This window comes from Taudactylus pleione, unplaced genomic scaffold, assembly GCF_031769625.1.
Source record: "Taudactylus pleione unplaced genomic scaffold, aTauple2 ptg000138l, whole genome shotgun sequence".
Lineage (NCBI taxonomy): Eukaryota > Metazoa > Chordata > Amphibia > Anura > Myobatrachidae > Taudactylus > Taudactylus pleione.
Window position 1 is genome coordinate 16,873,901 of NW_028284540.1, and position 20,903 is coordinate 16,894,803.

General features: G+C 44.3%; 1 protein-coding gene across 1 annotated transcript in view; it reads left to right on the plus strand.

Moving 5' to 3' along the window:
- SLC15A2 (solute carrier family 15 member 2) overlaps positions 1-336 on the plus strand; it is a 104,317-nt gene extending 103,981 nt beyond the window's left edge. The window contains exon 23 of the mRNA XM_088473685.1: positions 29-336. Coding sequence (XP_088329811.1) covers positions 29-235 — 207 coding nt within the window. The 3' untranslated portion in view covers positions 236-336. The remainder of the gene's footprint in view (positions 1-28) is intronic.
- Positions 337-20,903: the final 20,567 nt, after the last annotated feature.

The following is a 20,903-nucleotide window of genomic DNA, read 5'->3' on the forward strand; positions in this document are numbered from 1 at the left end:
GCATGACGCTGTGTCTCTCACCTTACAGTGGGCGGAGTTTATCCTATTTGCCGCTCTCCTCATTGCTGTCAGTATCATCTTTTCCATCATGGGCTACTTCTTTGTCCCTGTAAATCCTGAGGACTTATTGGATGAGGATGAAAAAGTGGATGAGGATGTGAAGAAGAAATTGCCAGATAACTTTTATGAAATGAGTCCGGACACCATTGTGGAGGAGAAGAAGACAAAGATCTAGATAGAGAATAAGCTTTTGGGATATATTGGTGGGGGTTTACAGAAGTGTTATAGAGAAAATTGAGGTTGATCACTCCATATTTATCAGCATAAATTTGCAGTTTGGCCCTGGGAGATGTAATGTCTATATTACTGGGTTCTTCCAAGTTGGAGATGTTCTTTTAACCTTTCCCATTATTGCTGATGAATTATCACACTGTCAGATCTGATTTGTGAAGGACATCAGCTTTTGGATAATTCTCAATATGCAGCACTTTATTACTAATGCTCCGATGTGATATCAGTGTATATGGGACAGATATGAACAATAGATGCACATTGTACAGTTTCATGATATTGCATCTTCATTTTGTACTGTAAATCATGTACATTACCAACAATAGTTTAAAGTACTCCAAATATAACTTATCAATAAAAAGCTACAGGAAACAGCATGGCCGGATTATATCTAGTGACAACCCAGGGGCAACAATGTTGTGTGGACCCCCTCCAATAAAATGGACTCCCCGCCACCACTATGCTTCTTTCCTTGCCCCATAGTGTCCCCCCCCATATGCCAACAGTTCCCCCCAATATGCACCAAAGTGCCCACCCTACCCCCCCTTTCCTCACCACTGCCCCTTTTGTGTCCGGCTCCTCTTGAATCCTTCCAGCTTTCTTCTGTGTTCTTCATGTACAGTGCACATATTGCACATAGTAGCTCCTGAGTCACTTCATCAGCATCACGAATGTGATGTGTCACGTGACACTGATGAGGGGACACGGGAGCCGCTCTGCGCTGTATGCACTGTGCATACAGAATACAAAGCCGCGGCAGCCCCCATCTGGGAACAGCAATTGCAGGGTCGGACCGGTTCTTTTTGGGAGCACCTCATGTGTGGGGGCCCCGATCGCTCCAGTCCAAACCCCCACCTCCACCGCCTTCGTTCAGCCCTGGGAAACAGAATCATTTAATAATTGGTCATATTGCAAGGTTCAAATAGTACTTACAGTACAGTGGTGTTAGGTTAATAAAACCATTAACAATGTCTTCATGTTTCATTTATTAAATACATAGTTTTGTCTCTTTTGTTGTTTTTCACCAAATCATTTACATAATATATTTGTGTATCTAAGATGGCTTCGGTTATGACATAAAGAAAGCTTGTATCATAATAAAGAATTCTGCTTAGCTAGAAACCAGAAAAATAATGCAGGAAGGAAGTTATGTTCCAATAAATTAAGGTTATCTGAAAATGAATACCCATCCAGACCATGTGACTCATCCAGACCATGTGACCCATCCAGTCCTGCAGTAACATGCTTATACACTTTTTGGATGATGATGATTTGTCAGAAACCAGTCCGTTAAAGCAGAGACAAACGTATCTTGAGATGTGTATGGCTCTGCACATGTGTGGGAATATGCTATCAGCCTGATTATGTTCAGCTCAAGATTATGTTCAACTGGAGGTCTTGGTAATGGGAGATTACATATTTAAGATACTAGTATTAGTGTATGGGACAAAGAATACCCTAACTAGAATTTAGAATTGATTTACTCTAATTTTTTTAACAAAAATGTGACTTTGAAATATATAGTATAAAAAACAGTACCAATCTTGCTTTTCAGTGAGGCTCCTTAAAGTACTCCTTACCTTCAGCCATATTGTTACCAGAGCTAATACTCATGAGGATGCAACCTATCAGCTCACTAGGAACCAGTGACATCATTACGGCATGACGTACATCACTTTATGTTCTATCCCAGGGCAAACATAACCGTGGCTGAGAGTATAAACACATGATTGAAAAACCAGTGGCACTACATGTAACATGAGAGCAAAGTACAGAATATATTTAGTAAGTTGCAAGATAGCAAGCAAGTTTGAAAACAACTGTTTATAAAGCGTGTATTGAACTTTTCAGTTGCAAGTTGGTGTCGCAGCGAGCCAGGTCTGGTGGCGCTGGTCTCCCCAGGCTGCCATATCTCTGGCAGCAGCAGCCACGGTGACATGCAGGCAGCCGATCCTTCCTCCCGGCTGGTCCTCCTGATGTGTGCGTGCAGGCAGCCGTGGCTTCCATAGGAGAGCGTAGGCAGAACTGTTTAAAATGTATAAGGAAAATGTGCGCCGAATGTGACACCACGTTCAGTGCCACATTAAAATTTCCTCCCTATAAAATGTACACTCTGAGCACAAACAAGTGCCAGAGTATTGGGTTGGGTATGGAATACCGGCAGTTGGGATGCCGGCTGTCAAAATACAGACAGCGGCATCCCGATGCTCGGTATCCGGACAGGGGTTAGGTAAGTATCCTTAACTTCTCCCCTAACCCTCCTTTTCTACATCCTAACCCTCCACACCATGCACCCTATCCCTCCCGGTTAGTGCCTAAACCTAACCCTTCCCCCTTAGTGCCTAACCGTCCCCCAGTGGTACCTAACAATAACCACCTCCCTCCCACAGCCTAACCCTAACCCCCCCCCCCGATCGGGATGCCGGCTGTTGGGATTCTGGCATCGGCATCTCCACTGGTGTTGGGTTTCCGACGACGGTCTTCAGTCCGCAGTTCGGGATTCCAGCAGCCAGCATCCCGATGGTAGGTATAATACGTCCCCAGAGTATTAGGTCTCATCCATAGCTCCAGCATTCCTTGACCTCATTCCTTCATCAGTTTGCCTGATATTGTTAAGACATTGCTATGCTCCTGCAAGGCTCCAGTTTTTGTTCGAGCCTCCTATCCAGTGCCTATCAGCTCCGTACAGGGAACCCAGACAGAGGGCTGCGACATGCATGTCGGATGTGTGAAGCCAAAACTTCCTTGAGGCATGTTAGTCTCTGTTCTGGGTATTAGTCCATACCACAAGTATGGATCAGCATCCATTATCTATCCTTGAGTTCGCGACAGTATACACTGGCCATAACAACATGGATGCCACAGGTATATCTTCACCAAAGGAGATACTGTACCATTTCCTCACCAGAGTTGAGAAACAAGAACAAGACCAGTCCCAGATAATGCAGTGTCTGCATGCACTTATGCAGTGGGTTGATGCATTTACAGCTCCTCAAGTACAACATGCACCGCTTGCCGGAGCACCTATTCAAGCTGCCATGATCTCGTCCCCACTATGAATCTCTAACCCTGCAAAATTTAATGGTGACCCTAAAAGTTGTCGGGGGCTCCTAAATCAATCTTCAAGTTCAAGTATAGGCTGCCAGATTTCCCTCCAAAAAAACCAAGGTAGCTTATGTAATTTTACCTGGTCAAGCATTGGCATGAGCCTCCCCTTTGTGACAAAGAAATGATCCATTAGTATATAACTGTACAAATTTCCTGGAAGCTTTCAAAAAGGTCTTCAATGAAATTGGACGAGCAACAACTGCTGTATCTGCTATTTTGTGTCTGAAACAATGGACTCAGGGCCTGATTCAGCAAGGATCGCAACAGCAATTACGCACACAATCGCCTGAATGTAGTGTTCTGCGCATGCGTTTGCATCGCAGTGTGTGTGCACGAACCAGCCACTGTGATCAGGACTGCAATAGCAGTGACTATGCAGACCCATCGCAGAGTGATTCACAGGAAGTGCCATCTGTGAGAGGCGATGGGGGGTGGTTGGCGAAACACAGGCGTGCTAGTGCATTTGAACGCCATTACAGGGGCGTGCATAAATTAGTCACTGCGATGCCATACGCAGCTTGGGTTTTCACTGCGTGCGATGAGTGTAGCAATTCCTGAGTAAGGTCAGACCTTGTGCAATTGTGCGTGAAGCTCCGAGTGTACTCGATGTTACCGATGGTTTCACAGTCTTGCTAAACATTACGGATGTGCGTAAGGTAAGGTGGGAGTCCTTATGTTGTGCTGCGAAGGCACAGCTATCGCAATGGATTAGCATATCATCGCAGTGAGACTACGCCGCGATCGCAGTTGTGATCCTTGCTTGAATCAGGCCCTTAGTCCATTGGACAGTATGCTGCACAGCTCAGAACACTTGGTTGGAAAAATGAAACTCTGGTAGCTGCCTTTAGACAGGGGTTGTCAGAGCGAATCAAGGATGAATTACTATCCAGAGAATTGCTTTCATCTTTGGATGACCTAATTTCTCTATTTGTAAATGTGGATCTCTGCCATAGACAGAGAGCTCAAGAAAGGACAGTAAAAACGCTTTAATTGCAAATTGGCTCCTCATTTCACAGCTCCTGTTGTAACTCCGGGAGGAGCCCATGCAGCTCAAAGGATTACATCTTCCCACTAAGAGAAAAGAGAGAGCAGGCTAAAAAACAGGCTGTGTCTGTTTTGTGAGGATTCTGGTCTCCTCCTCATTAACTGTTCCAAGGGTCCGGGAAATGAGAAAGTCTAACTGTTAATGGAGTGGTCAGACTAGGTACGATTCAAAGCACCCCAAAGGAAGAATCTTTGTCTCAGTTCACCATTGAAGTGTTCTTACTATTGAAAAAGATCCACCAAATTGCTTGAGGCATTTCTTGATTCAGGTGCCAATGGTAACTTCATTAGGGCCTAGAAAGTTCAGGAATATGGATTCCCTGTGTGCCTTTGTGGATTCCTCTCTGCGTAATTGGAGTAGATGAAAGTAAGATTCCTATGGCTACTGCTCGACCTATTGTCTGGAAAAACACCTCTTGTAGAAGATTATTCCCTTTGTCACTACCAGAGGCCCATGCGGTTACTGAATATATAAAGGAGAGTGGGTTCATCAGAGACTCCAAGTCTTCGTCAGGAGCCAGGATCTTTTTCGTTAAAAAAAGATGGAGGTCTCAGTCTCATTTAATCAAAGGTCAAAGGTGCAGAATTTTTTACCAAACTTTATATGCGTGGATCTTATAACCTAATCAAGATCAGGTCAGGAGATGAGTGGAAGACAGCTATCAACACTTGAGACGGACATTACCAGTATTTCGTCATGTCACTCGGATTAAGCAATGCCCTAGCTGTTTACAAAAGTACATAAACAATATTCTCTGTGACTTTTGGTAGAAATACTTTGTGATCTATTTGGACAACATTCTAATATTTTCTCAGGACTTAACCAGCCATCGTGAGCATATATGCAAAGATCTTTCTCGTCTTCAAGCAAACCAGCTTTATTGTAAACTGGAATAATGCTCCTTCGAACAGAAAGAAATTACATTGTCATCTCTGGATCAAGTCTTCAGCTGGATCCCAAAAAACTTATGTTTTTGCCTCCAGAATAGAACTACGCTGTAGGAAACAAAGAATTACTAGCCATCAACCTGGCCCTAACTTATTGGAGGGGGCGAAGTTCCCTGTAACATTCTTCACAGTCCATAACAATTTATTGTACCTCAAGAAAGCTCACTACTAAAATTACCGTCCGGTCAGATGGTCATTATTTTCACTTCAATCTGGTTATCACCTTCCATCTGGGTTGTCACCTTGGCTGCGGCTCCTGACTGACTGACCAGCCCACGTGGGAACTGTCAGGAGCTGGTGCCAATCAGCAGCCACTCTACAGTTAGCGGCCGCTGATTGGCTGCTGGCTCCTGACAGTTCACACTTGTGCTGAGCAGTCAGGATCGCTAATGTAAGTGTCTGGTCGGGGTGTCGGTTGTTTTTTAGCCAAGACACAGGGATGCTATGGAGACCGGCACCAGGAAGGAGGTGAGTATTGTTTTTTTTTTCAGGTACTCCTAGTGGATTTCTACTTGGAGAAGCGGACCGAGCGACGGGCAGCAGGTAAGTATGTGTAAGTGAAGTAGGTGTATGTAATAAAGTTATACTTGACATCGTGTGTGTGGGTGTTGTGGTTTTTTTATTTTTTTTTACAGCGAGGTATGGGTGCTGGCTGTCTGCTGGCACTTGTAGTTCCACAAGGGCCAAAGGGCAGGCATGCTGGCACCTGTAATTCCACAGTAAAAAAAACAATAGTTTTTTACTATTTACAGTACTATTACCCCCGTACAAACAGCCCAGGAGTGCGGGGAAGAGCCCCAAACTTCAGACTAAGCCTGGGGTGCCCGGGAAAGGGGGGGGTTTATAGGGGGGACCCTACCTCCCCTGAGATCCCCAGCTTGGGCTGACTGGCTTGGGGTGATGATGCTTTGGCTGAGGTGACCCAGTTGTAGAGTCCCCTGGCTGTGGTGTTACACCCCAGCCAGATTTGAGCCTGGTGCTGGTTTTAAATATACGCAATTTAAAACCCCTACTCAATTTTTTCCCCATATTTTTAAAACCAGGACAGGCTCAGCTGCCCAGTGCTGGTTCCTAAAATATGTGGTAACCCTACTCATTTTTACCCCGTATTTTTAGGAACCAGGACTGGTTGAGCAGCCTGGGGCTGGTTATGCTTTTTTGGGGGGGACCCTACGTAATTTTTTAAAAACATTTAACCCTTTTTTTTATAGGTACAACACAAACAGCCTTCACATATCTCACTGATATGTGCAGGCTGCTTGGTTGGGAGAGTTTGACAGAAAGAAAACACTGCATTCTCGGGTGAGTAATCTTATCTAAACTTGCTACTTGGGGAAGATATCTCGATCTGCTTCACCATAGGCCATCTCACTCTCAGCTAAACTCACTTCTTAGTAAATTTGTGAGTTTCAGAAGCATCAAATCACCTGCGTTTTGGCGATGCAAATCGAGTTGAAAAAAAAAACTCGATCAGACTCAATTCTTAGTAAATTTACCCCTAAAGGTGTGTACACACCGAAGCGATTTCAATGAAAGATTAAACGATAACGATATCATTATCATTTAATTGTTCATTAGTCGTTCAGTTTATTGTCAAAAACGACCAGCGATGCACGCTCCCGCTGGTCATTTATGACATTGTTCATCGTGGGTCCATGCAGCACGATGTGGACGATGTCGTCATCGTTCAATCGTTCAGCATGTACATGTTGATCGCTGAACGATCAAGCGATAATGATTAGCTTTGGAGCCAGGCGGACAGTCAAACACTCCCTTCACTTCCTGCAGAGCTGAAGACAGGCAGTATCCAGAAGATGAGCGCGTGGCTAAGCTACCAAAACAAGGTAAGAAAAGTCCACCACTGTCCACCAATGTTCCTGGGGTCAATACTATAGAGGCATTGTCTGGCTAGATTTTGTGGCATGAAAAAAGCACCCATTACATATGGGGCTCTGCATAAGGGGCAGTACTACTTCTGGGGCCAGGCACACTGCTACTGGGGGCATGCACAGCATAGGGGGCTCTGCATAAGGGGCAGTACTACTACTGGGGCCATGCACAGCGTAGGGAGCTCTGTATAAGGGGCAGCACTACAACTGGGGCCATGCACAGCATAGGGGCTCTGCATAAGGGGCAGCACTGCTACTGGGGACATGCACAGCATAGGGGGCTCTGTATAAGGGGCAGCACTACTACTGGGGGCATGCACAGCATAGGGGGCTCTGCATAAGGGGCAGCACTACAACTGGGGCCATGCACAGCATAGGGGCTCTGCATAAGGGGCAGCACTGCTACTGGGGACATGCACAGCATAGGGGGCTCTGTATAAGGGGCAGCACTACTACTGGGGGCATGCACAGCATAGGGGGCTCTGCATAAGGGGCAGCACTGCTACTGGGGGCATGTACAGCATAGGGGGCTCTGCATAAGGGGCAGCACTGCTACCGGGGGAATGCACACTGCTAGTGGGGGCATGCACAGCATAGGGGTCTCTGCATAAGGGGCAGCACTACTACTGGGGGCATGAGATATTTTTATTATAATTTTTTTTTGTTTTTTTAAGGTTATTTATCTTTATATTTATATTTGTCAGACATGCCTTCATCAAAGGATACAAAGTTTTGGACAGGATTCATTGAGCTCTACCAAGCCAATGAGTGCCTCTGGAGGATAAAAAGCAAAGATTACTCAAATAGAGTCAAGAAAAATGAGGCACTTGAAAAATTACTAAACTACAGTAGAGTGCAAGAGCCTGATGTGGACATAGACTGGGTGAAGAAAAGGATCCAGGGTCTACTTACCGTATTTTTGAGGTAGCACAACAAATTTTTGGAAACACAATGCTCTTGAGCAGGGGCAGATGAGGTCCGTAAGCCATCACTATGGTATTACGACCTGCTCCTGTTTACCCTTGACAAAGAGCCAAAGAGATGTTCCCATTAACTCGCTGGAGCCACAGTCACCAGATGTGGTGCCCCAGGAAACTGAGAGTCAGGATGTTGTAAGTTTTTCATATTATACTTACAAATGTTTTTTTTTTTTGTACTTTTGTTTTAAAATGAAATTTTAGTCTAGTTATTTTGTGGCAGTGTTGAATAAATTTTTTAATATGTTAATTTTTACATGTTAGTTGCTTTTAATTGCATTATTTTGCTTATTGTTTTGCTTTGGGCAACTGTCGTAGTGTCTATTTGTTGGAATTTTTCTCTTATTACATTTATGAAGCTTCAGAATAATTCTAAAATTTTAGTTTTGCTATTTTTGTAAATTACAAAATTCTTCTTATTTTTTTTAAGTTACTATTGTCAGATGTGGATCCTGACCCAGTGACCAGCGAGCAGACTGAAGTGGAAGTAGCCGTGATGGAGATGCCATCCAAGGCCCCCGCTTAGAAGCATAAAGCATCAAGCAAGGCTTCTACTTCTGGAACGTCGAGGAGTGAGCAATTTTTAAAACATGTGGAGGAGGTTATTCAGAAGCCCCCGTAAGCAAATCAAATTTTTGGACTTAATTTCACCAATAAAATACAGACCATTCCTCAAGAACAGGTCATGCCTTTCAAGCGCTTGGTATATAAGGCTTTGGCACATGCTATTGAAGGGGACCTGAGTATGGCAAGCACCATAGTTTTAAATACTAGGCAGCAGCCCAACCCAACGGCCTCAGGCAACTTCCCCGCCCCACAACTAAATTCCTTGGATCCCCATCCTCAAATTTCTTCTCCATCACAGCCCCACACCTTTTCTGTGTCAAGCAGCCCCTTGCCACCAACTACCTTTCCAAGTACTTCAACCAGTGGTGTGCACTCTGCATTGGTTCGTGCACGCACCACTGTTTTTAGCGATGATGAATTTTTGATTATGTAATTTTTAATTACTTAGCGGTTTTTATTATCGTGTTTTAAAAATTGCTCACTCTTTTCTTTGGCTTTTTGTCTCATGGTGAACAGCAGCATGGTCGGAGTCCAATGGCGATGGCTATTGTACCTCATCTGCCCCTTGTTTCTAGATCTGTATTTTCAAAAAAATGTTGTGCTCTTCTCTAATACGGTTCCCAGATCCTGGATTCATACCTTGTTCCTGGTCTATGTTCACATCACTATTGTTTGTACTCTACTGTATTTTTTTTTTTCCAAGTGCCTTATTGTCTTGACTCTATTTGACTACTCTTTGCTCCAGAGGCACTCATACTCCTGGCCTAGTTCAATGAATCCTGTCCAAAATGTTAAAATATATATTAGTATAATTAATATACTTTTCTGGACAAAAATTTGGTGTGGTGTGTTTTTTATTGGCGAAGTTCCATTTCTAAGTGAAATTTAAGGGATATATGGGCCTATATTTTATTGAACATTGCTATAAAAATGCTTATTAACTCTCTAAGCTGGTTTTTTATTTTTCTAGTACATTTTAGCCATTCTAGGCTTTCAGTATAGAGCAGTTAATTTTAGTTTGCCAGTTTATTACTTACGGTCCTGTTAGTCATCCACCATGATAATAATGTTTTTTGTACTATGTACTGGTAATTGAATTAAAATTTTTAAAAATGTAATACGTAGGTATTAAGAACATCGGCATTTACACGCCGTGATGCGGACTACATCCTGGGGAGGATTTAAGAAGCGGCGACTTATGCAAGGCACAGCTTCCCGGTGGGGTCAAGCTACTTTTTAAAAATGGCACACATCATCAGTGTAAACTGCAAAATGTTTTAAACTCACTCCAGCGGCTGCATTCAAAAAGAAACTTAACTCCACCCGGCAATATCCCCTTGCAGCACTCAATACATCATTAATCCTCATCATCGAGCACCAAATTTTTACAAGGATTGCAAGGTCTATGGTATGTTATCTAAGTAATAAAATATAAAGCCTTTTTTTTACAAAAACAAACAATTTTTGAGAAATAGTACCATACCATAAAAAACAAGTTTAAAATACTTTTATTAGTTTACAGTATTTTCAGATATAAGCAATACACATAGATGAGTATATTTATTCCTGCCATGACACTGCACCATCCCCACTGAAATATGACATGTACTGGTCTCTGACCACTTTTGTATGACCTGAGGCAGCAGATGGAAATCTTGGCGGATTTAGAGTGGTTAAGAAAACACTTTCCTCTGTCTGGTCTGTATTAGCAGCCAATGAAGTTGTGGCTGGCCTTGCACCCATCTTTGGTCTTGAAAAAAATGATGAAGGGCACAGCATGCCAAGGCAAGCCACTATTTTATCCAGGTGGAAATTTACACTTGTATGAAAGATTATAAAACTATTAGACATTATGCCAAACGTGTTCTCGACAGTATGCCTTGCACGAGAAAGTCTATAATTGAAGATTCTTTCCTCTTTAGATAATCCCCTTTGTGGGAATGGTCTCATTAAAGGTTTGTTTAAACCAAATGCTTCATCAGCAACAAATACAAAGTTCAAGCCATATTTGGTTTGGGAAGCCGATGGTAGGTTTAATTTATTACTCATGAGTCTCTCATAAAAAACAGTCTCTCGAAATGAACCACCGTCCGAAGACCTGCCATTTTTGCCAACATCAAAATAGATGAATTGATAGTTGGCATTCACTACCACCATCATGACCATGCTGAAGAATCCTTTGCAGTTGTAATACATGGATCCTGTGTTTGCCGGTTGAGTAATACGAATATGTTTCCCATCTATGGCACCTCCACAATTAGGGAAATTCCACCGGGTCTCAAATTCCCTGGCAATAGTTTGCCAATCTTCAACTGATGAAGGGAACTAGAAAAAAAATGACAAAACATTAACATAACTTTTTGGTAAAACAAAAAGACATAGGGCCATGTCCAATTAGCAGCGGTAAATTACCGTGGCTAATTAGCTTGCCCGGGGCTTACTCGGGGTTATCCAATTAGCACAGTAGTCGGCATGACAACGGCACTTATCGGGGGGGTTTTCGGGACCTGATGTGTCCCAAAAAGTAAACCACGATAAGTGCCGTTTTTTCGCCCTGAAAAAGGCGAGAACACAAAGGGCCGCGAGCTTATCGCGGCTCCTATGTGTTAACGGGCGAACTATTTTATTAGTTTGCCCAAATTAATAGGATAGGGATGAAAAAAATATTGTCGAAAATTGGGGATTATCGGCAGAAAATCCACTTTTTCGCCGATCGCGGGGATCAATTAGCGCCCGAACAGTGTTCGGGGCTAATTGGCATGGCTCATAGGCTGGGCAGCCAGCTATTAATCACATTTGGGGAACATATAGTAGGGAGCAGCAGCAGAGAGATAGGATGGGCAGCTGGCTATTTAAACACATTTGGGGGACATATAGTAGGGAGAGTGGATGGGCAGCTGGCTATGAAAACACATTTGGGTGACATATAGTAGGGAGCAGCAACAGCAGCAGAGAGATAGGATGGGCAGCTGGCTATTTAAACACATTTGGGGGACATATAGTAGGGAGAGAGAGAGGATGGGCAGCTGGCTATGAAAACACATTTGGGGGACATATAGTAGGGAGCAGCAGCAGAGAGATAGGATGGACAGCTGGCTATTTAAACACATTTGGGGGACATACAGTGCAATTTGGCACCCTCATCTAACCCCAGGCTTTGGGTCTCATTATTCCGGAGACCTGCAAAGCCATCTTTACTGTCCTCAAGCCGCAGTACTTCAAGGAATTAAAATTAAAATAATACTGTCACATACCTCCTAATGCTGCTGCTCCCTACTGTATGTCCCCCAAATGTGTTTTCATAGCCAGCTGCCCATCCTATCTCTCTCCCTACTATACAATGCATCCGGAAAGTATTCACAATGCTTCACTTTTTCCACATTTTGTTATGTTACAGCCTTATTCCAAAATGGAATAAATTCATTTTTGTCCTCAAAATTCTACACACAATACCCCATAATGACAACGTGTAAAAAGTTTTTTTGAGATTTTTGCAAATTTATAAAAAAAAACAGTAAGAAATCACATGTACATAAGTATTCATGGCCTTTGCCATGAAGCTCAAACTTGAGCTCAGGTTCATCCTGTTTCCACTGATCATCCTTGAGATGTTCCTACAGCTCAATGGAGTCCATCTGTGGTAAACATCAGTTGATTGGACATTATTTTGAAAGGCATGCACCTATCTATATTCTATATAAGGTCCCACACTTGACAGTGCATGTCAGAGCACAAACCAAGCATGAAGTCCAAGGTATTGTCTGTAGACCTCCGAGACAGGATTGTCTCGAGGCACAAGTCTGGGGAAGGGTACAGAAAAATATCTGCTGCTTTGAAGGTCCCAATGAGCACAGAGGCCTCTATCATCTGTAAATGGAAAAAGTTCGGAACCACCAAGACTCTTTCTAGAGTTGGCCGGCCATCTAAACTGAGTGATCGGGAGAGAAGGGCCCTAGTCAGGGAGGTGACCAAGAACCCGATAGTCACTCTGTCAGAGATACAGCATTCCTCTGTGGAGAGAGGAGAACCTTCCAGAAGGACAACCATCTCTGCAGCAATCCACCAATCAGGCCTGTATGGTAGAGTGGCCAGACGGAAGCCACTCTTTAGTAAAAAGCACATGGCAACCTGCCTGAAGTCTGCCAAAATGCACCTGAAGGACTCTCAGACCAAGATGAAACAAAGATTGAACTCTTTGGCGTGAATGCCAGGCGTTATGTTTGGAGGAAACCAGGCACTGCTCATCACCAGGCCAATACTATCCCTACAGTGAAGCATGGTGGTGGCAGCATCATGCTGTGGAGATGTTTTTCAGCGGCAGGAACTGGGAGACTAGTCAGGATAGAGGGAAAGATGAATGTAGCATTGTACAGAGACATCCTGGATGAAAACCAGCTCCAGAGCACTCTTGACCTCAGACTGGGCGATGGTTCATCTTTCAGCAGGACAACGACCCTAAGCACACAGCCAAGATATCAAAGGAGAGGCTTCAGGACAACTCTGTGAATTTCCTTGAGTGGCCCAGCCAGAGCCCAGACTTGAATCCAATTGAACATCTCTGGAGAGATCTGAAAATGGCTGTGCACCGACGCTTCCCATCCAAGCTGATGGAGCTTGAGAAGTGCTGCAAAGAGGAATGGGCTAAACTGCCCAAAGATAGGTGTGTCAAGCTTGTGGCATCATATTCAAAAAGACTCAAGGCTGTAATTGCTGCCTAAGGTGCATCTACAAAGTATTGAGTAAAGACTGTAAATACTTATGTACATGTGATTTCTTAGTTTGTTTTTTTTTATTAAATTTGCAAAAATCGCAAAACAACTGTTTACACGTTGTCATTATGGGGTATTGTGTGTAGAATTTTGAGGACAAAAATTAATTTATTCCATTTTGGAATAAGGTTGTAACATAACAAAATGTGAAAAAAGTGAAGCATTGTGAATACTTTCCGGATGCACTGTATAGTAGGGAGAGAGATAGGATGGGCAGCTGGCTATGAAAACACATTTGGGGGACATACAGTAGGGAGCAGCAGCATTAGGAGGTATGTGACGGTATTATTTTAATTTTAATACCTTGAAGTACTGCGGCTTGAGGACAGTAAAGATGGCTTTGCAGGTTTCCGGAATAATGAGACCCAAAGCCTGGGGTTAGATGAGGATGCCAAATTTGAGGTCGGCCAGGGATCTTCCAGTAGCCAGGAAACGCAGGGTCGCAATGAGCCTCTTCTCTGCAGGAATGGCCCTCCGCAACCTGGTATCCTGCCTTTGAGTGTAAGGAGTCACCAAGGCCAGCAATTCCATTCGCAAGAGGTTCCGGAAGTCATCCAGGTTGTTCTCGCGAATCTCTATGAGTAGCGGCATATGAGGGAGCAAAAGCCCCTGCTACAGCCACTCCCTCATCCAGCATGAAACGAAGCCTTCTCCTGTTCTCAATCCTCTCCCGGTCGGTTAACAGCACTACTCCTGCATAACCGACCATCACTCGATAACGGTACAGATCCACCACGAGAGATAACAGAAACAGTTTGTTTAAAGCCAAGGCAAAAACAAACCACAGCAAATTAGCAATGCAACAGCATTCAGCAGGTATATAAACCAAACCAAAATAGCCACAGATCATAAATGCAGTGATTTAAAATGGCCACCACTGTTTTATCACCTCATATAAGCCCTGTCCACCTTTTTTTATTAATAATAAATATCACTCAAAAAAATAACAAAATTTCAATACCACATTATTTATTATTGTCAGGGATATCGCTGGTCATAGATCATTTACTAAATCGTTAGCAAAATTGTGGTGTACTAGGTTCAAAAAGATCAAAGATTGATCTTGAAAGATCAGCGATATCGTTCAGGCTGTGATCACTCAGTGTGTATGCTCCTTTAGACTATCCTCAGGGATTTGTGATATTTCTGTTTCTGAACGCACCGTTTGTTCTACTGCCTTAGTGGTTTTCATTATTATTACAACTCTTCTATTGTACACTCTGATTGATAAGTTCTTGCATCATCATGAGAGGCAGAGGAAGATGCCTCAATGACACTTGCAGAACCACCACTCATAATTAAAGGCCAAAGCCACAGTCTTTCCTTACCACTGTGTGTGGTGAATAGCATGTTGGCAATTCTGTTTTTCTGGACTACACTTTCCCTTTGTTAGATGTGCTTTTTCCTTTAGCAGTATATATTGTTTTGGGGTTTTTTTTAGATACCCTGACTTAGACCCTCTATGCTATTGAGCATCGGCTTTAGTAGATGAAGTTGAAGGACTAGCGGTGTCATCATTACTGGTGGCAGCAAATGCACCGACAGTATTTGGTTTCTCTTCTCTAAATGGACCATTATCCATTTTTCAAATCGCAGATCACTGCGTGGCTAATATATGCACGTCAACAAAGCGCACCAAACAATACAGACAATACAATTTAATTTTTTTATGACACAGCTTTATTCCTGCATGGACTGGAGACACAGAGCTTATATATATATATATATATGCTTATATATATGCTTGTGAACAAAGCGCACCAAACAGTAAAAACAATATCATTTATTTTTTGGATGTCACAGTCTATTCCTGCGTGGAGTCACAGGGCTTATATATATATGCATGTGAACAAAGGCCCTGATTCAGAGGCGCTCTCTATTTGCAAGCGCTCGCTCTGAATCAGGGCGGTCTGTTTTTTTTTTTATCATCGGCTTCCAGGCTGCTCGCTAAGCTGTGGGTGACCACCCACAGCTTTAGCGGGCGGCCTGGCGATGGTCACGATTATCGCGACCATCGGGCTTGCGACGAGACCCTTGTGGTACCGTCTCGTCCACCGCAAGCCCCAGTGAACTTCCTGCTCTAATAGAGCAGGAAGTTCACTACTGACATCACTGGTGATGTCAGTAGGGCCGCCCACAAATGGCAGGCATTCCTTCAGGAACGCCTCCGTTTGTCCAGCCACCCCCCCTGCACGCCTACAAAACGGGCGAGCTGTCAATAACAATTGACAGCCTCCCCGTCTTGTAGTGAGTCCCGCAGCGAGTGAAAATTCACTCGCTATGAGGCTCGCGCACGCACACTGCCTGGCCCAAAGCGCACAAAACAGTACAAACAATACAAATATAAAAAATGTTGATGTTGCAGGCGCAGCTCTATTCAAACAGCGTGGAGTGGAGTCAGAGGGCTTACTGATGGAGTCTGGACACAGCACAGCCAATACAGCAGAGTACAGCACAGCATACAGCGTGTGCACCCCCTTATATACACATAGACTGAGCAGGACAGTGACTTGTGAGACTTGTTGTGAGTCTGGACACAGTCTATACAGCAGAGTACAGCACAACACCATGCACCCCCCTATATACACATTAACTAAGCAGCACAGCCACTTGTGAGACTTGTGAGTCTGGACACAGAGTACTTCTGCTTAGTTAATGTGTATATAGGGGGTATATACCCATTAACTAAGCAGCATAGCCTATACAGCACAGTTAAGCATGGCATACATCAGCGTGCTTAACAAGGAAATGGGGCTGAGTCCCGTCTGCGGCACCTTATATAGAATCCAGAACCCACAAGATTCTGACATTGCGAGGATGATGTTTTGCCTTGAAGTGGAATCTGAGTCAGAGTCAAGTGGGAAGATCCAAGCTGCCACTCGGATCTACTTGAATTCCTAATGTTTGGGCGAATTCAGAATCCAAGGAATCCAAACCGCTCATCTCTAATAAAGACATGATTGGAAAAAACACATAAGGAAACCAGTAACACTAAATGTAACATGAAAGTACAAATATATGCAATAAGTTGCAAAATAGCAAATTTTAAAACAACTTTTTATAAAGCGTCTATTGAACTTTTCAGTTCTAAGTTGGTGTTGCAGCGAGCTGGAGCTCACTTATCAGCGTCAGCGCAGGTGGGTAATGGGATGGGGAGATGTTAATTTGTCAGTGTACTGTATATGTGTCAGTGTGTATGTGTCAGTGTGTATGTATATATGTGTCAGTGTACTGTATATGTCAGTGTGTATGTGTCAGTGTGTATGTGTCAGTGTACTGTATATGTGTCAGTGTGTATGTATCAGTGTGTATGTGTCAGTGTACTGTATATGTCAGTGTGTATGTCAGTGTACTATATATGTGTCAGTGTGTATGTGTCAGTGTACTGTACATGTGTCAGTGTGTATGTGTCAGTGTACTGTAAATGTGTCAGTGTGTATGTGTCAGTGTACTGTACATGTCAGTGTGTATGTGTCAGTGTACTGTATATGTCAGTGTACTATATATGTGTCAGTGTAATGTATATGTGTCAGTGTGCTGTATATGTCAGTGTGTATGTGTCAGTGTACTGTATATGTCAGTGTACTGTATATGTGTCAGTGTAATGTATATGTGTCAGTGTACTGTATATGTCAGTGTGTATGTGTCAGTGTACTGTATATGTGTCAGTGTGTATGTGTCAGTGTACTGTATATGTCAGTGTACTGTATATGTGTCAGTGTGTATGTGTCAGTGTACTGTATATGTCAGTGTACTGTATATGTGTCAGTGTACTGTATATATCAGTGTACTGTATATGTGTCAGTGTACTGTATATGTCAGTGTGTATGTGTCATTGTACTGTATATGTGTCAGTGTACTGTATATGTCAGTGTACTGTATATGTCAGTGTGTATATGTCAGTGTACTGTATATGTCATACTTACCTACCTTTCAGAATCTCTTCCCGGGAGAAGCCCGGGTAAGAGAAGCAGCAGGGAGCCGATGGGGGCGGGGCCTAATGAATCATGTTATTAAGCCCCACCCCCTGATGGCAAAACTGCAGCGATTGGGTAAAATTTACATAGGGGGCGGGACCAAATGCTGTGATTCATGCAGAATCACATCTTAAGCCCTGCCCCCTTCACGGAGACCCGCGATCGCCACGGGTATTCTCCTCATTCTGCCCACTTCACTAGGAAGTGGGCAGAATGCGGGAGAAATGCCTACCCTTCCGGGGGTGCGGGGGGTTACCCGAAAAATTGGGAGGTTCCCGCGAAAACCGGGAGGGTAGCCATGTATGGTATATGTGTCAGTGTGTATGTATATATGTCAGTGTACTGTATATGTCAGTGTGTATGTGTCAGTGTACTGTATATGTGTCAGGGTGTATGTGTCAGTGTGTATGTGTCAGTGTCAGTGTACTGTATATGTCAGTGTGTATGTGTCAGTGTACTGTATATGTGTCAGTGTGTATGTATATATGTCAGTGTACTGTATATGTGTGTGTATGTGTCAGTGCACTGTATATGTGTCAGTGTGCTGTATATGTCAGTGTACTGTATATGTGTCAGTGTACTGTATATGTGTGTCAGTGTACTGTATATGTGTCAGGGTGTATGTGTCAGTGTGTATGTGTCAGTGTCAGTGTACTGTATATGTCAGTGTGTATGTGTCAGTGTACTGTATATGTGTCAGTGTGTATGTATATATGTCAGTGTACTGTATATGTGTGTGTATGTGTCAGTGCACTGTATATGTGTCAGTGTGCTGTATATGTCAGTGTACTGTATATGTGTCAGTGTACTGTATATGTGTGTCAGTGTACTGTATGTGTCAGTGTGTATGTGTCAGTGTGTATGTGTCACTGTACTGTATATGTGTCAGTGTACTGTATATGTCAGTGTGTATGTGTCAGTGTACTGTATATGTGTCAGTGTGTATGTGTCAGTGTACTGTATATGTCAGTGTGTCAGTGTACTGTATATATGTCAGTGTACTGTATATGTGTGTCAGTGTACTGTATGTGTCAGTGTGTATGTGTCAGTGTACTGTATATGTCAGTGTGCATGTCTATATGTGTCAGTGTGTTGGTGTACTGTATATGTGTCAGTGTGTGTGTGTGTATATGTCAGTGTATGTGTCAGTGTGTATGTGTATATGTCAGTGTGTATATGTGTCAGTGTGTGTATATGTCAGTGTATGTATATGTCAGTGTGTGTATGTGTCAGTGTGTGTGTATATGTCAGTGTGTGTATGTGTCAGTGTGTGTATATGTCAGTGTGTGTATGTATATATATATATATATATATATATATATGTCAGTGTGTATATGTCAGTGTGTGTGTATATGTCAGTGTGGGTATGTGTCAGTGTGTGTATATGTCAGTGTGTCTATGTGTCAGTGTGTGTATGTGTGTATATGTATATGTCAGTGTGTGTATATGTCAGTGTGCGTATGTGTATATGTCAGTGTGTGTATGTGTATATGTCAGTGTGTATGTATCAGTGTGTGTATGTGTCATTATGTATGTGTATATGTCAGTGTGTATGTGTATATGTCAGTGTGTATGTGTCAGTGTGTGTATGTGTCATTATGTATGTGTATATGTCAGTGTGTATGTGTCAGTGTGTATGTGTATATGTCAGTGTTTGTATGTGTCAGTGTGTGTGTATGTATATATATATATATATATATATATATATATACAGTGCTCGAAGTGTGGCGGTATGCAACGGTATGGCATACCGCCACTTCCAGCACTAAACATTTTTCTGTTTTTATTCTAAAAGTTTCAAGCTTGGGTGCGACGTACCGTTAAGAATTTGGCCGCCGGTACCCCGCACCACCACTCACTATTTAGCCGCCATTAGCGGGCCATTGCTGCCAGACCCAGACTGCGCCGCCGAGCAAGTACATGGTGCTCGGCGGCGTGACAGCATCTCCGGCTCCACTGCCTCCTGCAGTACCTTCCAGCCTTCTTGGGCTTATGGGAGCGTGAGGGTGACATCATGCCGTCACATCACGCTCCCACGTCTGGCACAAAGCAGCCTGGGGTCTGGCCGCATCTCTCCTGTTGGCATCATCTACAGTAGATAACCCTTCATGGAGCGGCGCTTGCTGGATTCACTGTCGGGCGCCGGCATTCCTCGGTTCCTGCTTCCTCCCTAATGAAAAATAATGACAGCAGCGGAGGCAGGTTAATGATGTTGGGAGTGGGGCAGGGGGTTTGTTACTGAAGCAGAGATTACTGGGCGTGGGGTGCGGGGTTGTTAATGATGCTGTGAGTAGTGCAGGTTGTTGGTTCTTGTTAATGGTGCTGGGAGTGAGTAGTGGGGGTGGTGTTAGTGGTGCTGGGAGGGAGTAGTGGGGGTGGTGATAGTGGTGCTGGGAGGGAGTAGTGGGGGTGGTGATAGTGGTGCTGGGAGGGAGTAGTGGGGGTGGTGTTAGTGGTGCTGGGAGCGAGTAGTGGGGGTGGTGTTAGTGGTGCTGGGAGTGAGTAGTGGGGGTGGTGATAGTGGTGCTGGGAGTGAGTAGTGGGGGTGGTGTTAGTGGTGCTGGGAGGGAGTAGTGGGGGTGGTGTTAGAGGTGCTGGGAGGGAGTAGTGGGGGTGGTGTTAGTGGTGCTGGGAGGGAGTAGTGGGGGTGGTGATAGTGGTGCTGGGAGGGAGTAGTGGGGGTGGTGTTAGTGGTGCTGGGAGGGAGTAGTGGGGGTGGTGATAGTGGTGCAGGGAGGGAGTAGTGGGGGTGGTGTTAGTGGTGCTGAGAGCGAGTAGTGGGGGTGGTGATAGTGGTGCTGGGAGCGAGTAGTGGGGGTGGTGTTAGTGGTGCTGGGAGGGAGTAGTGGGGGTGGTGTTAGTGGTGCTGGGAGGGAGTAGTTGGGGTGGTGTTAGTGGTGCTGGGAGGGAGTAGTGGGGGGGTGATAATGGTGCTGGGAGGGAGTAGTGGGGGTGGTGTTAGTGGTGCTGGGAGGGAGTAGTGGGGGTGGTGTTAGTGGTGCTGGGAGGGAGTAGTGGGGGTGGTGTTAGTGGTGCTGGGAGGGAGTAGTGGGGGTGGTGTTAGTGGTGTTTTGAGGGAGTAGTGGGGGTGGTGATAGTGGTGCTGGGAGGGAGTAGTGGGGGTGGTGATAATGGTGCTGGGAGGGAGTAGTGGGGTGGTGATAGTGGTGCTGGGAGGGAGTAGTGGGGTGGTGATAGTGGTGCTGGGAGCGAGTAGTGGGGGTGGTGTTAGTGGTGCTGGGAGCAAGTAGTGGGGGTGGTGTTAGTGGTGCTGGGAGCGAGTAGTGAGGGTGGTGTTAGTGGTGCTGGGAGGGAGTAGTGGGGGTGGTGATA